At 39.7% G+C, this 14,488-nt stretch overlaps 1 protein-coding gene across 2 annotated transcripts; it reads left to right on the forward strand.

Annotated features, from left to right (window-relative positions):
* Positions 1 to 5,713: 5,713 nt before the first annotated feature.
* Positions 5,714 to 11,601, forward strand: zgc:153867 (myosin light polypeptide 6). Of its 2 annotated transcripts, XM_010747931.3 has the most exons (7): positions 5,714 to 5,825; positions 6,239 to 6,266; positions 8,800 to 8,943; positions 9,079 to 9,252; positions 9,452 to 9,529; positions 9,916 to 9,950; positions 11,008 to 11,601. In XM_010747931.3, the coding sequence occupies exons 1-6, from the start codon at positions 5,823 to 5,825 to the stop codon at positions 9,942 to 9,944; spliced, it is 456 nt and encodes a 151-aa protein (XP_010746233.1). In that variant the 5' UTR covers positions 5,714 to 5,822; the 3' UTR covers positions 9,945 to 9,950; positions 11,008 to 11,601. The 2 variants fall into 2 exon arrangements, with proteins under 2 accessions (XP_010746233.1, XP_019114834.1); XM_019259289.2 differs by lacking the exon at positions 9,916 to 9,950.
* Positions 11,602 to 14,488: the final 2,887 nt, after the last annotated feature.

Genomic DNA, 14,488 nt, shown 5'->3' on the forward strand with positions numbered 1-14,488 from the left:
CAAGTGTCCCACAAGTGGCCTAGTCTGATTCCCAGTGTGACCATTATGCAAATACAGCAACTAGACAAGCCTGCAACATAAATTAGTCTAACGGATAAAAGCACTTCTCTAATCAAATCAGATTGCAAAAGGTTTTTTCTTGTATTTTGTTGTATGCGACCCAAAATAACAAAAATATTGTTCACTTTTATTTCTGTAGACAGATATCAGAAATTGCTTTCATTTGTCTTTAGTCTTGAAGATAAATTTTAACATGCTGTCACAAGGTGAGCCCTGCAGAGTTTTCCCTGAGCCTTACAAAGACTTTGTCACAGCAGGAACCCTCACAAGGTGCAGCTGCTGAGCTGTTGTCCTGGCAGGTCTCTCCATCCGGTGAAAGAATAGCAGGGAATCAAGTTGCCACTAGTTTCATGGTCACTTGTCAGTATGGTTTTGATGTCTGGGTCCTGGGTGGGGTCTGGATCTGGTAGTGGTGGGTTTAAAGCTCCACAGGACTATAGAAGAAGCTGCCTAATGATGGTGCCAGTCCTCCGGGGCATAGGGAACTGGAGCATCCTGGCCTGCATCTCCTCTACCTCCTGCAGTATGCCCATTGGCTAGGCAGCCTCTAAGCTCCCTATCCCCACAGCCTCATTGTTTAGTGGGCCCGGCACTGTCAATATTAAGCCTGGCTAATGTGATCTAGAGGCAGCTGGAGCAGCCCCGATTATTACCATGACACAGCCAACTGAGGGGTGTAATATCATTAAAAATAAATCAGGTGGTTTGGAGATTTGCTGTAGCAGGGGGGACTTTGAATGGCATTAGGTGGGAGAACTGCCATAATTTCATTAGTCAGTTGGGGCACCTCATGAGGATCTGTTGAAACATTTCCTTCAAGTTGGAGTAATTGAATTTGCTTTCACAACACTGTGCACAGAATGAAAGAAAGGGAAAATGATCACCGTAATTTTACCAATTAAATGTCTAATAATTTTGAAAATTAATTTCAGGCATGTTAAGAGCTATGCAGACACCTGGAAACCATAATAAATCATAAGATATTATTTCAATTTCCTAATTACGACATATATTATAGATAGGCTAATCTATTTGAAAGCAGACATATAGGGGATATTACTGTTGTTATTAGCCTCTTGTGGTGGATTATTGTTGCAAATGATGAGAAAAACGTGAGGCAACGCTAATCTTCTTAAACTGAGCTGTCTGCTCGGCAGACTCATCAGCAATCAGCTGCCAAGTGAATAGGCTGACAGAATCTATTAACATTTCAAACATCTAATCATAAAAAGCTTTTCTATATATCAAACCTTTGTTGTGTTTAATTTCAGGATTGTCGGACCGACTTTGTTGGGGGGTCTTTTTTTCCTCATTTTGCATGTTCGATCCGCTATTAAAGCGCCAGAAGTGCCGTTGGTCTCGCAGCAAGGGTCTTATGTCGCTATTGTTTTGAGGCTCGAGCCACATAAACGGTGATTTCAAGGCCCATTGAGCGCGCGATGGATTGTGGCCCAGAATCCGCTGACTAGTGGAGAGCATTGATTATTGGAGGAGCGGCTAGAGTGACGCCAGAAGTTGTAAATCTGTTTTCGATCCTGACAGTGACGTTAAATTCAACCAACAATCTTTAGATAGACAAGCATTTTAAATTCTAGTAAAAATAAATTTAAAACATCTCATAGATAGATAGATAGATAGATAGATAGATAGATAGATAGATAGATGGATGTTTTGCTGCATAGCCATTTCAAATTCTAGTATAAATTGTATTAAAATATCTCATAGATTCTAACAACAGTTTAAGTTTATTGAGTTGAAGCCCAGAGTGCTATGTGGTCGTGTGTCTTCATGTTGTGTAATGGTGACATCTAGTGGCTTGACCACGCACTGTACGATGTTTCTATAAACAGTGGTGAGAGGAGTGTTCAGATCCTTTACTTGAATAAAAGTAGCAATATCACACCGTGAAAAACTCCACTACAAAAAAAGTACAAAGTCCTTCCTTCAAAATCTTACTTAAATAAAATCTGTGAGTATTATCATCAAAAATTACTCATAGTATCAAAAGTTAAAGTACTCATTATGCATAAAAATATCTCTTGTCAGTGTTTTATAATTATAAGTGATGTTTTGGATTAATAATACTTCTCCATTGTGTTTCGTTTAACTATAACTTGTGCTTTAGATGATCATAGCTTTTGTGTTTTAAGTTTTAATCTACAGAGTAATTAATACAAAATAATACAAAAAAACAACAACAGCTGACTAAATACAGTGAAGGAAAAAGTGTAATCTACCTCTAAAATGCAGTGAAGTAGTATAAGACTAGTATAAGAGATATACAAACAGATACAAATAAGTAAATTATGTTCCATTTGTGTAGATAAACTACATATGGGTACATATGGTTTGATTCATAAACAATATGCACATGTTTAAATAGAGGAAAAGAAGAGGAGGAAGATTGTTTTGGTCCAAACAGATAATGCTGTGTGGGAAAACATATGTCAGAAATAAAAACTGCACAGATGTACCTAGGTATGCACATTTAATATGACAGGCTACTTGCACTTGTGCAGTCACTCCTCAGTCAATATATTCTGTACGAATCACTTATCTTTAAACTTCAAACAACATACCATATTTTAGTGTTTAAAGCTGGCTCTTATTGCAATGAACTGTTTCACACCTAATGTCCTAAAATCCTTTGTTTCTGAGGATGTAGCCTCAGTGTCAGCACCTCTGCAGGAAACAGGAAAGAGAGAGTATATCTGTGGAGCAGACACAAAGAGAAGGCGTCTGTATTTTAGAACAGCCTATTATTAGCTGCAAGGTGTGTGCGCAGATTTTTAATGAGACACAGTATTTATGATACCCCTTATAATACCTATTCACAAACATAAGTTATAGGCTGAAATCTGTGTACTGAGCTTGATACAGAAAAACCCTCCACAGTGCTGTTTCACTCCCACACACACACACACACACACACACATTTTTGACCCAAATAAAATGTGCTTGGAGTCATACAGAGGAGCCTGTTTTTTTCCATTTCTGTCTCCCTCTTTATTCTACAAGCTTTTATCTCCTCCTACGCTTTGCTTCACAGATTCACTCACATGCTTTTCCATACATCCACCTCTGCCTTATCCACCTGCCAGTCCCTGAGCATCATCAGCATCACCAGCCTGCTTCTCTCCTCACCCCCACCCCTCCACAGGATACGCACAAGTGACACACTTTACCTCATAGCTTGATATCTTCTCTCAGCAGCCATAGCGGCATCTGGTGCTGAGACCTAACACTAAATTTTGATTGTCCAGGACATTAGGAATGGCTCCTAAAAGAGAACCCTCCATTAAGAAATCTCCTTCACCAGTGACCCAGCCCAGACTTGGTCCCCCTTACCCCTGCCTCCCTGCGGCTCCTGCAGCTCCAAAACCGGCACCAGAGCAGAAACCTAGGATGCTGCGGCCATCTGATTCACCATTTGACCCCAGTACTTTAGAGGTGAGTCGAGTAACTCCTTTTTATGACAAAGCTAATGTGGGGCATTTATAAGGAAATGAATTCTCTATTAATAAATATTATTTCACGTATACTTTTAGCAATCTTAAGCAATTAGCTGTCAGATCTCAGTTAATTCTTTAAAAACATGACATACTAAATATTTGCCAAGTAGCTCTCTGTGATTTTGATGCTAAAACGCTGTCAGCATCAACCGGTATTGCTACAGAATCTAATCTAAGCAAAGAAATGGGGCACTGAAAAGTGAAGCTTAGTTAGTGGCCCCCTTAGGGAGAAAGAGGCTGTTTCCTGCCACAGTATGTGCTATTTATTTCATCAGGAAGGTCCCACATATTAATAGTCATCTCCTTCTGACCTACTCACAGACCATGTGATTAAGAAGCAAAATAACAAAATCGAATTCAAAACTTAAGGAAATTGCTATTTTCCACTATAAATTAAAAAATTATGGAGCTTTTACTTGACCCATTTTTCAAAACCAAAATCTGACTGCACAACTTGTGAGATAAGTCACAGTTAGAACATGACCAACCTGAGGTACGTCTTATATCTCATATCTTGGCAGTGGCAAATCTTATACAAATCTCAACATGTAAGGAGCATTATGACACAGTTTGTCCAGCTGAAAATCCTGTACTTCATTATTAACAACACTCTGCATCAACTATTTATGGAGAGTAGCATATCACAGCTGAGTAGATAGTGGTGCAGAATCAGTTTTTCAGCAGTAAAATACCCTGCCTCCACTACATATGTTTGACACAGCTCTCAGGTAATAGATTTGGAGGGATCTTTTCTTAATATGTATACTGCAGGATTAAAAAGAACAAACAGTGCTACTGGATTTCTAATAGTCCTATTTCTTCAACCCGCTGAATGACTGGAAAATAAGTAACTTTAATCACTGTATTCAATTAGTAAATATAAAATATCAGTAAATATAGGAATAGGTACCTTGACCAATGAAAACATGTTAACATTACATAAGTCTAAACCATTACAGTGTTCTTAATATTGAAGAAACTCAATATCTCAGACTGTGCCCACATTAGACTTTGTACTAATGTGCTTTAGCTTTGCTGCCATCCTCATGTGCTTTAAGTGTCAACTGTTTGCCCTGCATGATTTTATAGAGCGAGACTGTCCTATTTATCCTGTGAAGATATGTGGGCCATGTTAAGACTCGTGTCTCTGCTCACAGTGGAACCACAGTGACTGAAGGCCAGAGCTCCTGCTGAGCAAAGACAGCACTTTTGCCAGGCTGAGATGTGGCATCAGCCCATGATTTCACAAGCCTAAAATAATCCATCATTCCTGCATGGCCAGACACGTCCATCCTTAATGCAAAACCTCATTGCTATCATGCATTAATTTACCCAAGTGGGGCCAAGATCACCAAAGGAAAACACAAATAGTCTTTAAAACATCTTAAAAATCAAGTCAGGACAGTCTGTGAAGATTCTCAGTCATCCAGTTCATTTTACTCCAACAAGGGTTAAATTTGGGGCAACTGGACTTGGTTGTAGATCAACAAAGATTCTATCTTTTATCATTTTACCTTGGTCCATAACTAAAGAAGCATCTTGGATGAGAGGTGAAACATTTTCACGGAATAGGATCTACAACCGAGACCATGTGCCCCAAATTTAACCCTTTTGGAAGGATACAATAGAATCCTTATGTTTAATACATTAAGATCCACCTCCAAATATGTTTTAAGACAAAATACAGTGCATGTTTGGAATAATAATTTGTCAGGGAAAAAAAAAGGATTCAATCACTGTGTTAAATTGTAAATGCAAACATTGTAATTTCCAAAGTGTAGCTACTTTGACACAAGATGCCTTACACGTCACTGAGTCCATTCTCTATGTGCATTGGAGCCTTTAAATGTCCCATCGACACTAGCTGTGATACTACAAAACCATCCTTGTATGGTGACCACGAGAAGAGAGGCATCTGAAGGGCAGCTTTAAGTATTTAAACTCATTAATCATTAATGTAAGGTCAGGGTGATGAGAACAAGCTCTTAGATGCAGCTTTAGGTTATTTATTCTATGTACCTGTCACCCCCCGATCATAAACTGAATAGTTTTAGGGTTTTTTAGAGCATACAGTTCATGTAGTGTAAACACACATACCCTACATCTGTATACCTATATATGGAGCGTAGCTGCCTGCCAGGATATCGTGCGTGCTGACGTCATGACGCAGCACTAGGGTTTTCTCCTGTAAGAGCCGCCTCACATTCTTCGGCTTGTCGACGCCTCGGACACACCTCAGCCAACACAACCATGGTGGGTTTTTTTGTTCCACTCCACTTAACTAGCATTGCCATGAATATTTGGAAATTATCTTCTTGTTTGAAGGGAATGTTTCTTTGGCTTTGTAACCATGTTTAACGATGTTCACATTTGAATGTCAGATGTGGCTCCGCTGGGGCGCTAGCGGAAGTGCAACTTTTTTGATAAGCTAACGTTAGCCTACGCGGTAGATTAAAGTTAACACTCACACGGCAGGCTGGTTAATGTCGCTAAAGTGCCTGTGAGTACACCGATCATTACCGAGTGTGCTATAGCGACGAAGCGTCTTGTTTGGGTGAATCTAACTAACCGATAAATATGTTCAAAAAAGCATTTGAAGTCAAGCCGAGCTAGCTTTGCGCTGCAAACGGAACCATTTTCATGTAGTGTAATTTCTCTTTGAACAGTCTGACATGTCGGAAGATCAAGTCCTTGGTGAGTTTTGCGTTTTGTGTCGTGCTGCTTTCCAGACCTGGCTTGTTTTTTTGTTTTTTGCATGCTTTCATTCTTGCTTTCTTCAGGTGACACTTTGCCCTGTATCTCCACTATCACCCTGCTCTCTGCCCGCCTGTCATAATAGAGTAAGACTACGTTTTCCTCCCTTCCTCTCTTATTTCCGTACCGTTTCACCACTTTCCACTTGCAACTTGCTTGTCCTTTTCCAGATTGAATTTAACCTGGATCAGATTCATGGTAAGTCAGTGAAAGAGGGGACTTTAAAAACTGATGGCTACCTTCGGGGTGATTAGGGTGTGAGCTGCATGTTGGTTTTATGGATAAAGCCGATCTGTTTTTTTTAAATGTGAATGAGAGTCGCTTTGCGCCCTTGTTTGGTCCGTCAACTTTTGCATATAACGTTATAATACTTACCAGCTTTATGTGTTGCAGTGTGTTGTTTTTTTGCATGTGATCAATCATGCATTAGTATTTTATAAAGTCAAACATAGACAAAGCTCATATCCGTCTTGTTCTGTCAGACAGTAGTTCATTCCTGGTTGTGTCAGTTTGCTCATAAACTTTGCCTGTTATCTTCCAAGAGGCTCATCTCCATGAGCGTGCCCTTTTTTGGTGCTAGATACAGCGGTGGATGTTTTTTTTTTTTTTTGTGTCCTAGGGCTGGTTTGTTTAATCACCGTTGACATAATAGGCTATAGCTGTTCTCACTCTCCTCCTACTTTCCTCCACTCCTCTAATACCAAATATGGTGTTGGGAAAAGTACTCACACACCAGAAGGGAAGAGGCGCATTCCTCAGAACAGGAAAAACTCCACAACACTGCCCGAGCTTTTTTTGGGGAATGGCCTGTCCCGTCCCATAACATTAGGAACGGACTGCTGCCCGGATGTTGTGTAATCCAACCCCTATGACTTGTTGATTGCTAGATCGGAGTTCTCTTTTTGTTTGGCTGTGGAGCCTAGTTAAAGAGTGTTGTAATGTTAGATCAAAGCTACATTAATCAAACCTGTGATCAATGACAAGATTGCGTCACTGCTGACAGTTAATAAAGCCACAGATAATTCCACTTAAACACCAACCAAAATACTCAATACATGGTAATGTAGAGGCTTTAGAAGACTTATTAGCTTACAGCCTCATTGATTTTTAAACAGTACATCATTATCGTCATCACACAACACTTCTAAAATATTGATGTCAAAGTAAAGTTGACAAAGAGTACAGGTGTCAGATGACAGTTTTTTGAAAGAAAATTCAGGGTTGGCATGAACCTGAACAGTTTGGTTGTTTTGCAGGTTATTGACAGAATTTGTTAAATGATGCACTCTTTAAAGCCTAACATAGCTAAAACAAGTAGTTGTTTCATTGCATCTGTGTTGTTTAAGTGAAACTACAAAACATTTTGACTTGTGTTTTTTTTAACAATAACTTTTTGTTTTATTTTAACTTTAAGGATATATACACCCCTGGATGTAATCTTAAAAATGTAAAATAAAAGTGTTGAGTGTAGTAGATGTATCTATCCACTGTTTGTACTTTTGAGGACAGTTTGAAGCTTTCATCTGTAATGTGTTCAGTTTAGTTGTGCAGCATTTAGGGTGGTCTTTGCTATGTCTCATTTTCTTTGAGATAATAAACCTCTATAAACATTTGGGCCAGAGCAACAGTTTGCTTTTAAATAGTTTACTTTTACCCTTATCTTCAGAGTCATATAAACATTTTTTCTAACCTATCCATATCTGATTTGTAGTGGTGCTTTAATTAAGCTAGAACATATTTACTGCTACTTTCCCAGTTGTTGTTATTTCCCAGTAATTCAGATATCTTTTGATAAGCTTTGGAAACGTATCCCACAAGTGTTTGCATGTTCACACTAAAACAAAGATGACTGTGCATGTAGTGTTGCATTGGTGAAGTCAATCTTGTTTTTGTTGGTCTGCGATGTAAAGAGTCTAAGACTTGACAAGATGACTGATAATGACTAATACAAATGTAATGTATTTGTTGAATTGGGTGAAGTTGGAGGGCTGTTTCCAGCTGAACAAAGAGAGTAAGCTGTTTGTTCGTGGTTACACCTCAATCTGACTGCAGATGGTAATGGCATAAAAATAGAAATAGTTTCAACTTTGAAGTTTTGAGCATTTGGACAAAGCTTGTCCACACAGTATGAGTTTGGGATTGCCCTCAAAGGTGTACAACAGATCTATTATCCCGGATAGACCGACTAGTTACCTCTCCCAGAGTGGCATTTCAAACCTATGCAGGTTTGTCAGTGTGGTGGTTTTAGCTTTAGGTCTACCAGCAGAAAACTAAATACCAGCTTAATCACTTCTCATGATCTGTGCTTTCTCTAGTCTGCCTGTTTTCCTCACAATCTGTCTGGCTTTTCTGTTTTCATCTCTTCCCAGTTTACGTCCTATCTCCATAATTCCTTCATACATGTCTGCTTATCTCATTTCTACAATAATTTACATTCCTTCTCTAATTTGCTATGTGTCTGTGTATCCTGCAGAGTTCAAGGAGGCATTCCTGCTGTTCGACAAGACAGGGGATGGGAAGATCAGTTACAGCCAGTGTGGGGATGTCATGCGTGCCCTGGGACAGAATCCTGTCAACGCTGAGGTGCTCAAGGTCCTGGGCAACCCCAAGGCTGAGGGTGAGAGGAAAAAAATAAACTTTTGGGATTTAAATAGATTCTCACTATGCTGGAAAAAAAATTCTCATGAAGTAACAGTGTGTAGTGAGTGTTCTGACTTTCCTTGTATATCCTCTTTTTCTTGTCTTTGTGCAGAGATGAACTCTAAGATGCTAGACTTCGAGCAGTTCCTGCCCATGTTCCAGGCCATCGCTAAGAATAAAGATCAGGGCTCCATGGAGGATTTTGTGGAGGGACTGCGTGTCTTTGACAAGGAGGGCAACGGCACAGTAATGGGGGCAGAGCTTCGTCACGTCCTCACCACGTTAGGCAAGTTACAGTTTTGTCTCTGCCTTGAATGGATATCTGGATGGATCTGGACTGTTTTTGATTTTGTATTACATGCTTCATTTCATTGCTACATAATACTGAAATCTCCGTATTGGAATATGTTGATATACACAATCTGATGTTATCATGTTAAGAAAGTCGTGGAAATATCACTTAATATGAAAATGACTCATTTCAGGTGAGAAAATGTCAGAAGAGGAAGTGGAGACGCTCTTGGCGGGACACGAGGATGCAAATGGCTGCATCAATTATGAAGGTGAGAGTGAAAGAAATGAACAAGATGGGATACTTGCTATAATTAGGCTGATGGCATTTGACAATGCAGTTGCCAAAAACTTCAATGTAACCATCATACCCAGTCTTGGCAATGTGATAATGAGACCTTGGCCATGACTTACACTGAATGAATTATGAATTGTGTGTGGTGTTTATGCGAAATAATGTTTAATTACCAAGAAAAGTAATTTGCAGAGAAAATGTAGTTTGAGGTTTCTGTAAATGCCTGCTAATGTTAGTCTTGTGATGAGGTAGGTGTCTGTTCATGTTACGTGTTCTGTACACTTGTGTTTAATTGTGACTGCTTTAAGAGGCCATGTATAAATGTCAACTGCTGACATTGTGGTAACTGTTCTTCCTCCACAGCATTTGTCCGCCACATCATGTCAGGCTGAGGGCCGGTACGGTCATTGGGTATACCATGAGACGGCACCTCCAAGCTTTCCTGCCTTAGTTAATGATGATGATAATGATCCATTCCAATTAGGAATCCTAAGACTAATCAGCTGTAGTTCTTTTCTATCAGCATACAGGATCAGTAGATTTGACTCGTAGGTACCTGTGGGAAAGCCTGGTGGTCCCTCTCATCTTTAGTCCTGAGGCTTTGACCCATATGTAGCCTCCTGCTGTTCTGTCTCTCTCTCCTGCAGCCCTCTGCCTTGGCCCCTGGCTGCAGCATGCCCCTCTGCATGTGTCTGGGAAGCCCCTCAGTTTATAAGGGGATATAAAGTGGACACATAGGGAAGTGACTGGTCTCATTCAGGGAAAGTCTGGTGGCCACTGTCGACTTATTTGAGCTGATGGGTGTGGAGGTCAAAGACCAGCCCTTCTCATATCATTTGCATGTCATTGGTGCTATTAGATAAATAATACTTTTTTCCTCTGTGGGTGTTCGAGGTGCTGGTCTTTCCATAGACAGATACAATAGTTAGGTAATTACTGTAGACAGGTGTTACATTCCAGTACAGCCACCAGCTTTGGGAGAGTGGACCAGTCCCTTTTTCTACTAACCAAAAAATTGCAAAGAGTTGCTCCTGTGCTGATTGTTTTCTCCTCTGTACTGATGGAAGCTGAATTTTAGCTGGCCGCTCTCTGACTGGACTGTAGTTCCCTCGATCTTTTCCCCTTCTTCTGCTTCTCAACTAGAGGAAAGCAAACAGCGAGGATGGCTTGTCTAACCATCTCTTCTTGGATCATAGACATGGCCAAATGCTTTGGCTGAATAGGAGATAGAGATGATAACCTCACCTCTTTCTCTCAGTACCCCTTTCAACCCTTCCTTTTTCTCTGGGTGAGCAGAATATGGGAGACCTGTCTCCAAATGCAGCACCTCCCACCCAGGCTGACCAAAGCTGGATGAGGAAAGGGGCCTTAGCGCCACATGCTGTTTTTGGAGGGGGTCTCTGTCAAGATCTAGATCATAAGTCTCACATTTGTTCTTCTCATCTTTCTTTACAGAACTGGTCAGGATGGTCATGAACGGGTGAAGATGAAGAGCATCACACTTGTGTTTTTTTTTTTTTTTTACCCTGTCACATGTACCCCCTTTTTGCAGTTAGCTTCTACCCGAGTCTTTTCCATGGATTAGTTTTCCACATTTAATTTAAGAAGTGCCTTTACATTCCCTACAGAAGACCACAAATGACCCTGGCGTATTGCTGCCAGGTCCATTCACATATCTGACCAACTTTGTATGCATTCAGGAGTCTTTGTGCTTGCATTGTTTGCAATAACATTCCAAGATGCAGCATTTAAAGACAACATAAATTGATAATGATATACTGTAACTATTGATACTAGTGTGTCAGTGTTGGATGGGACATTAATATATATCTATATATATATACGTAATAACTGTCAGCGACCTACTGTATTTTTGGCTGAGACTTGCTTTGTCTGAGGATCATGTTCCTCCGATTCTGCAGTTAAACCGGTATCTTCAAAGCCATAGTATCATGAGGTAGAAAGAGACATTTCATATGGGTTCCCATGTTTTTAATTCACCCAAATTCTGTTGCTGCGTTTAAATAAATGTTTTTTCCTGAAAACTTATCTTGGTTGTTTTGAGTGGATTTCTTGCTGTCTTGTTAGGTGCATCTATGCTTTTCCATTGACACAAGAGGGCAGTGTTGCTTCTGAAATCCGATATGTTGAAATTACCAATTTACTGTCAAAATAAACTGTCTAATACAAGAGAAATATCTGATCTGCTATTTTCTTTTTGAGGCAAATGAAGAGTTTGATCATGAGTGTAGGCTTTGGTGCTCAAGTCAATATAAACCATAATTGGCTGTCTGAGACAATTTAGGGTTTCTCTTGTTGGTTGCAATTGTTTAGGGACATTGCAAACTCATATTTCAGCCTAAATAAAATTGATTTTTGATATTTCATAGCCATGCTGTAAATTATCCAAGAAATGATTTGGTGACAAAGAACCAGGATATGAGTGGTAGACGGCTATTTAGTGGCTTCCTGACCTTTTCTTCATTTTCTTCACAAGCAGCCACAACTATTTCCCCTCATTAGGCGCCACAGCTAGTGGAGTGTGGAGCTTATGTGTGTGGGGTTAGGTTCAGGAGGGTGTCATAGTCCACTGCTGAATAGGTTGTCCACTAATTACTCGGTGTGTGTGTGTGTATGTATGTATGTGTGTGGTCGATGGAAGTCAAGGCTATTGATTATTTTAATCCTCCTATTTGTGAGTCTGTGATCCTCGTGGCTCTGCATTCGACAGGGGAATCACTAATGGGCCTCAGCGCAGCCTGTCTCAGACCTCTCCCCGTCCAATTAACTTTCAACTGGAATCTGCCAGGAGAGAGAGCCGGGGGCTGGGCCGAGGCATAGCACGGCCACATCCCTCTTTCTCCGTTCAGGAGCAACAGATTCACCAAATCCTTTAAGTCTAGAATGCCATCCGTTCTCTGCTCTAATTAGACACTTTACTTTTTTGCCAATAATCTAACATTCATGCTCTTTAACATGGTGATGTCTCTCTCACCCTAGTTTAGGAGCTGGAAATATACATATACTGATTCTAGTTTTAAATGACACATAATAGACCCAAATAAACAGTTGATTAATCAAGAAAATAGTTGTTAGTGGCTAACTTAGTTTGATCATAATCAAATTTAAGATTCAATTTAAGAGCTAAGTAAGTTGGGTATTCTATTTCCCGTAGAGCAAATATACTAGATGTATTCTGAAATATAAATTCACTCATAAATGCAGGATTTATAAAATAAATATCACAGTAGGATTATCAATCAATTGAGAGAAATTTACAAATATTATTTGAGGAAAATTTCTCCACTTCCCTGGTTGTGTTTCTTGTTATTGGTGGGATCACCAACAAATTATCTTGGTTCAAAACCCTGATAAAACAATGTCAAACCATATTGAACACTGAACCAATTTGGTTTGTTTGTACAATTGACCAGTATATTGTTACATTTAAAATGGCTGGATTTTGTAGATCCTCTGTGTATTATAAGCTGAGATCAATATAGCGGTATTAATGTTTGTGTCTTAGACAGAGTCTTAAGACATATTGGAAATCCATGTTGTAGCAGGCAGTGGCTGTGGTCAGCCACTGTTGCTTCGATCTCAGCTCTGAGTCCACGCTGCCATGTCATACATCCAATTCCTCACAGTCAGTACATCTCCAAATTAAAAGTGAACAAGGGTCTGTGTGTGTTTATGACTGTTGAACATACATGCCTTTATTCAGCCCCGACCTCCACCACGCCAAAAACAACGTGCAAGTACACAGACAAGGTAGGGATATATATTTTAATAGCAATTATCTACTCAACCTATTCAACATACCAGATAGCCCAACCCAGGATTACTGTGTTTATATATATATGATGATACTTTGACAGGGTTGCTCAAAAATAAAGTACTAAGTAGGTATGGCAGTGTAATTACAGCAACGTGTCTGTAATATATTATACAACATTTAATGTAAATAAAACACTGCAGCTGTTACTTTCACTGCCTCGTTATCTTACAGCATCTATACATCCATTCATACATAGTAACATACCCACAACACACGCGCACAGATTTTGTTCGGTAATGCACTTGGCAATTAAAACTTCATCATACACAAGTGCCATCCATAAAATGCATTGCCTTGTAATATGAATATGTTTTGTTTTGTCTCACTGTGTGATATCCTGCATCATAATGGAAACAGGAAACAAAGGTCAAACATCTGTGTCTATGCAGATGTCCACATTTTAATCAGTACTGCCCCAGTGCAGGGTGAATCACAACAGGGATTTAATTCATTTCAGCTGGCATAATTCACTTGAGGGAAATAAAATATTTGTACAATGATGAGCTGCAAAATATAGGCAGGCAATTCAGTCAGAGGTCACTGGAATGGAGAGCAGAGAGATATAAGGTATGGACTGGAATACAGTAGGTGCATTTGCCTCAGCTTAGTCATGTTAGTTAATGGCACCCTCAACACCATTATTGCAGTAAAAAACAATTAGACTGATTTTTGTTATATTCTAGTTCTCACAATGTCAGTTAATATGGAACACATTTATGTATTTTAGATATTTCAGAGTCACAACGTGCAATTATTATGTGCACCTATACTGTACATCTTCTGAAATTCATATTTGCACACAAAGGGCGCCAATAAATGCAGTTGCTCATGATGATTGGCTCAAAATCACACGACTCCACTTAATTCCACTTATCTCAGATTTTCACTCCATCCACACCTCTGTAGTCCGTTGTTTGTGTCTGTGTGTGTGTGAGTGTATGTATGTATGTGTGTGTGTGTGTTTGCTTGAATTTGTGTGTGTATATTTTTTGTGCACATGCAGTCATTATTCATGTGCATGTCTGTATGTGTGTGTGTGTGTGTGTGTGTGTGTGTGTGTGCGTGTGTGTGTGTGTGTGTGTGTGTGTGTGTGTGTGT

Source organism: Larimichthys crocea, chromosome XV (assembly GCF_000972845.2).
Source record: "Larimichthys crocea isolate SSNF chromosome XV, L_crocea_2.0, whole genome shotgun sequence".
Taxonomy (NCBI): domain Eukaryota; kingdom Metazoa; phylum Chordata; class Actinopteri; family Sciaenidae; genus Larimichthys; species Larimichthys crocea.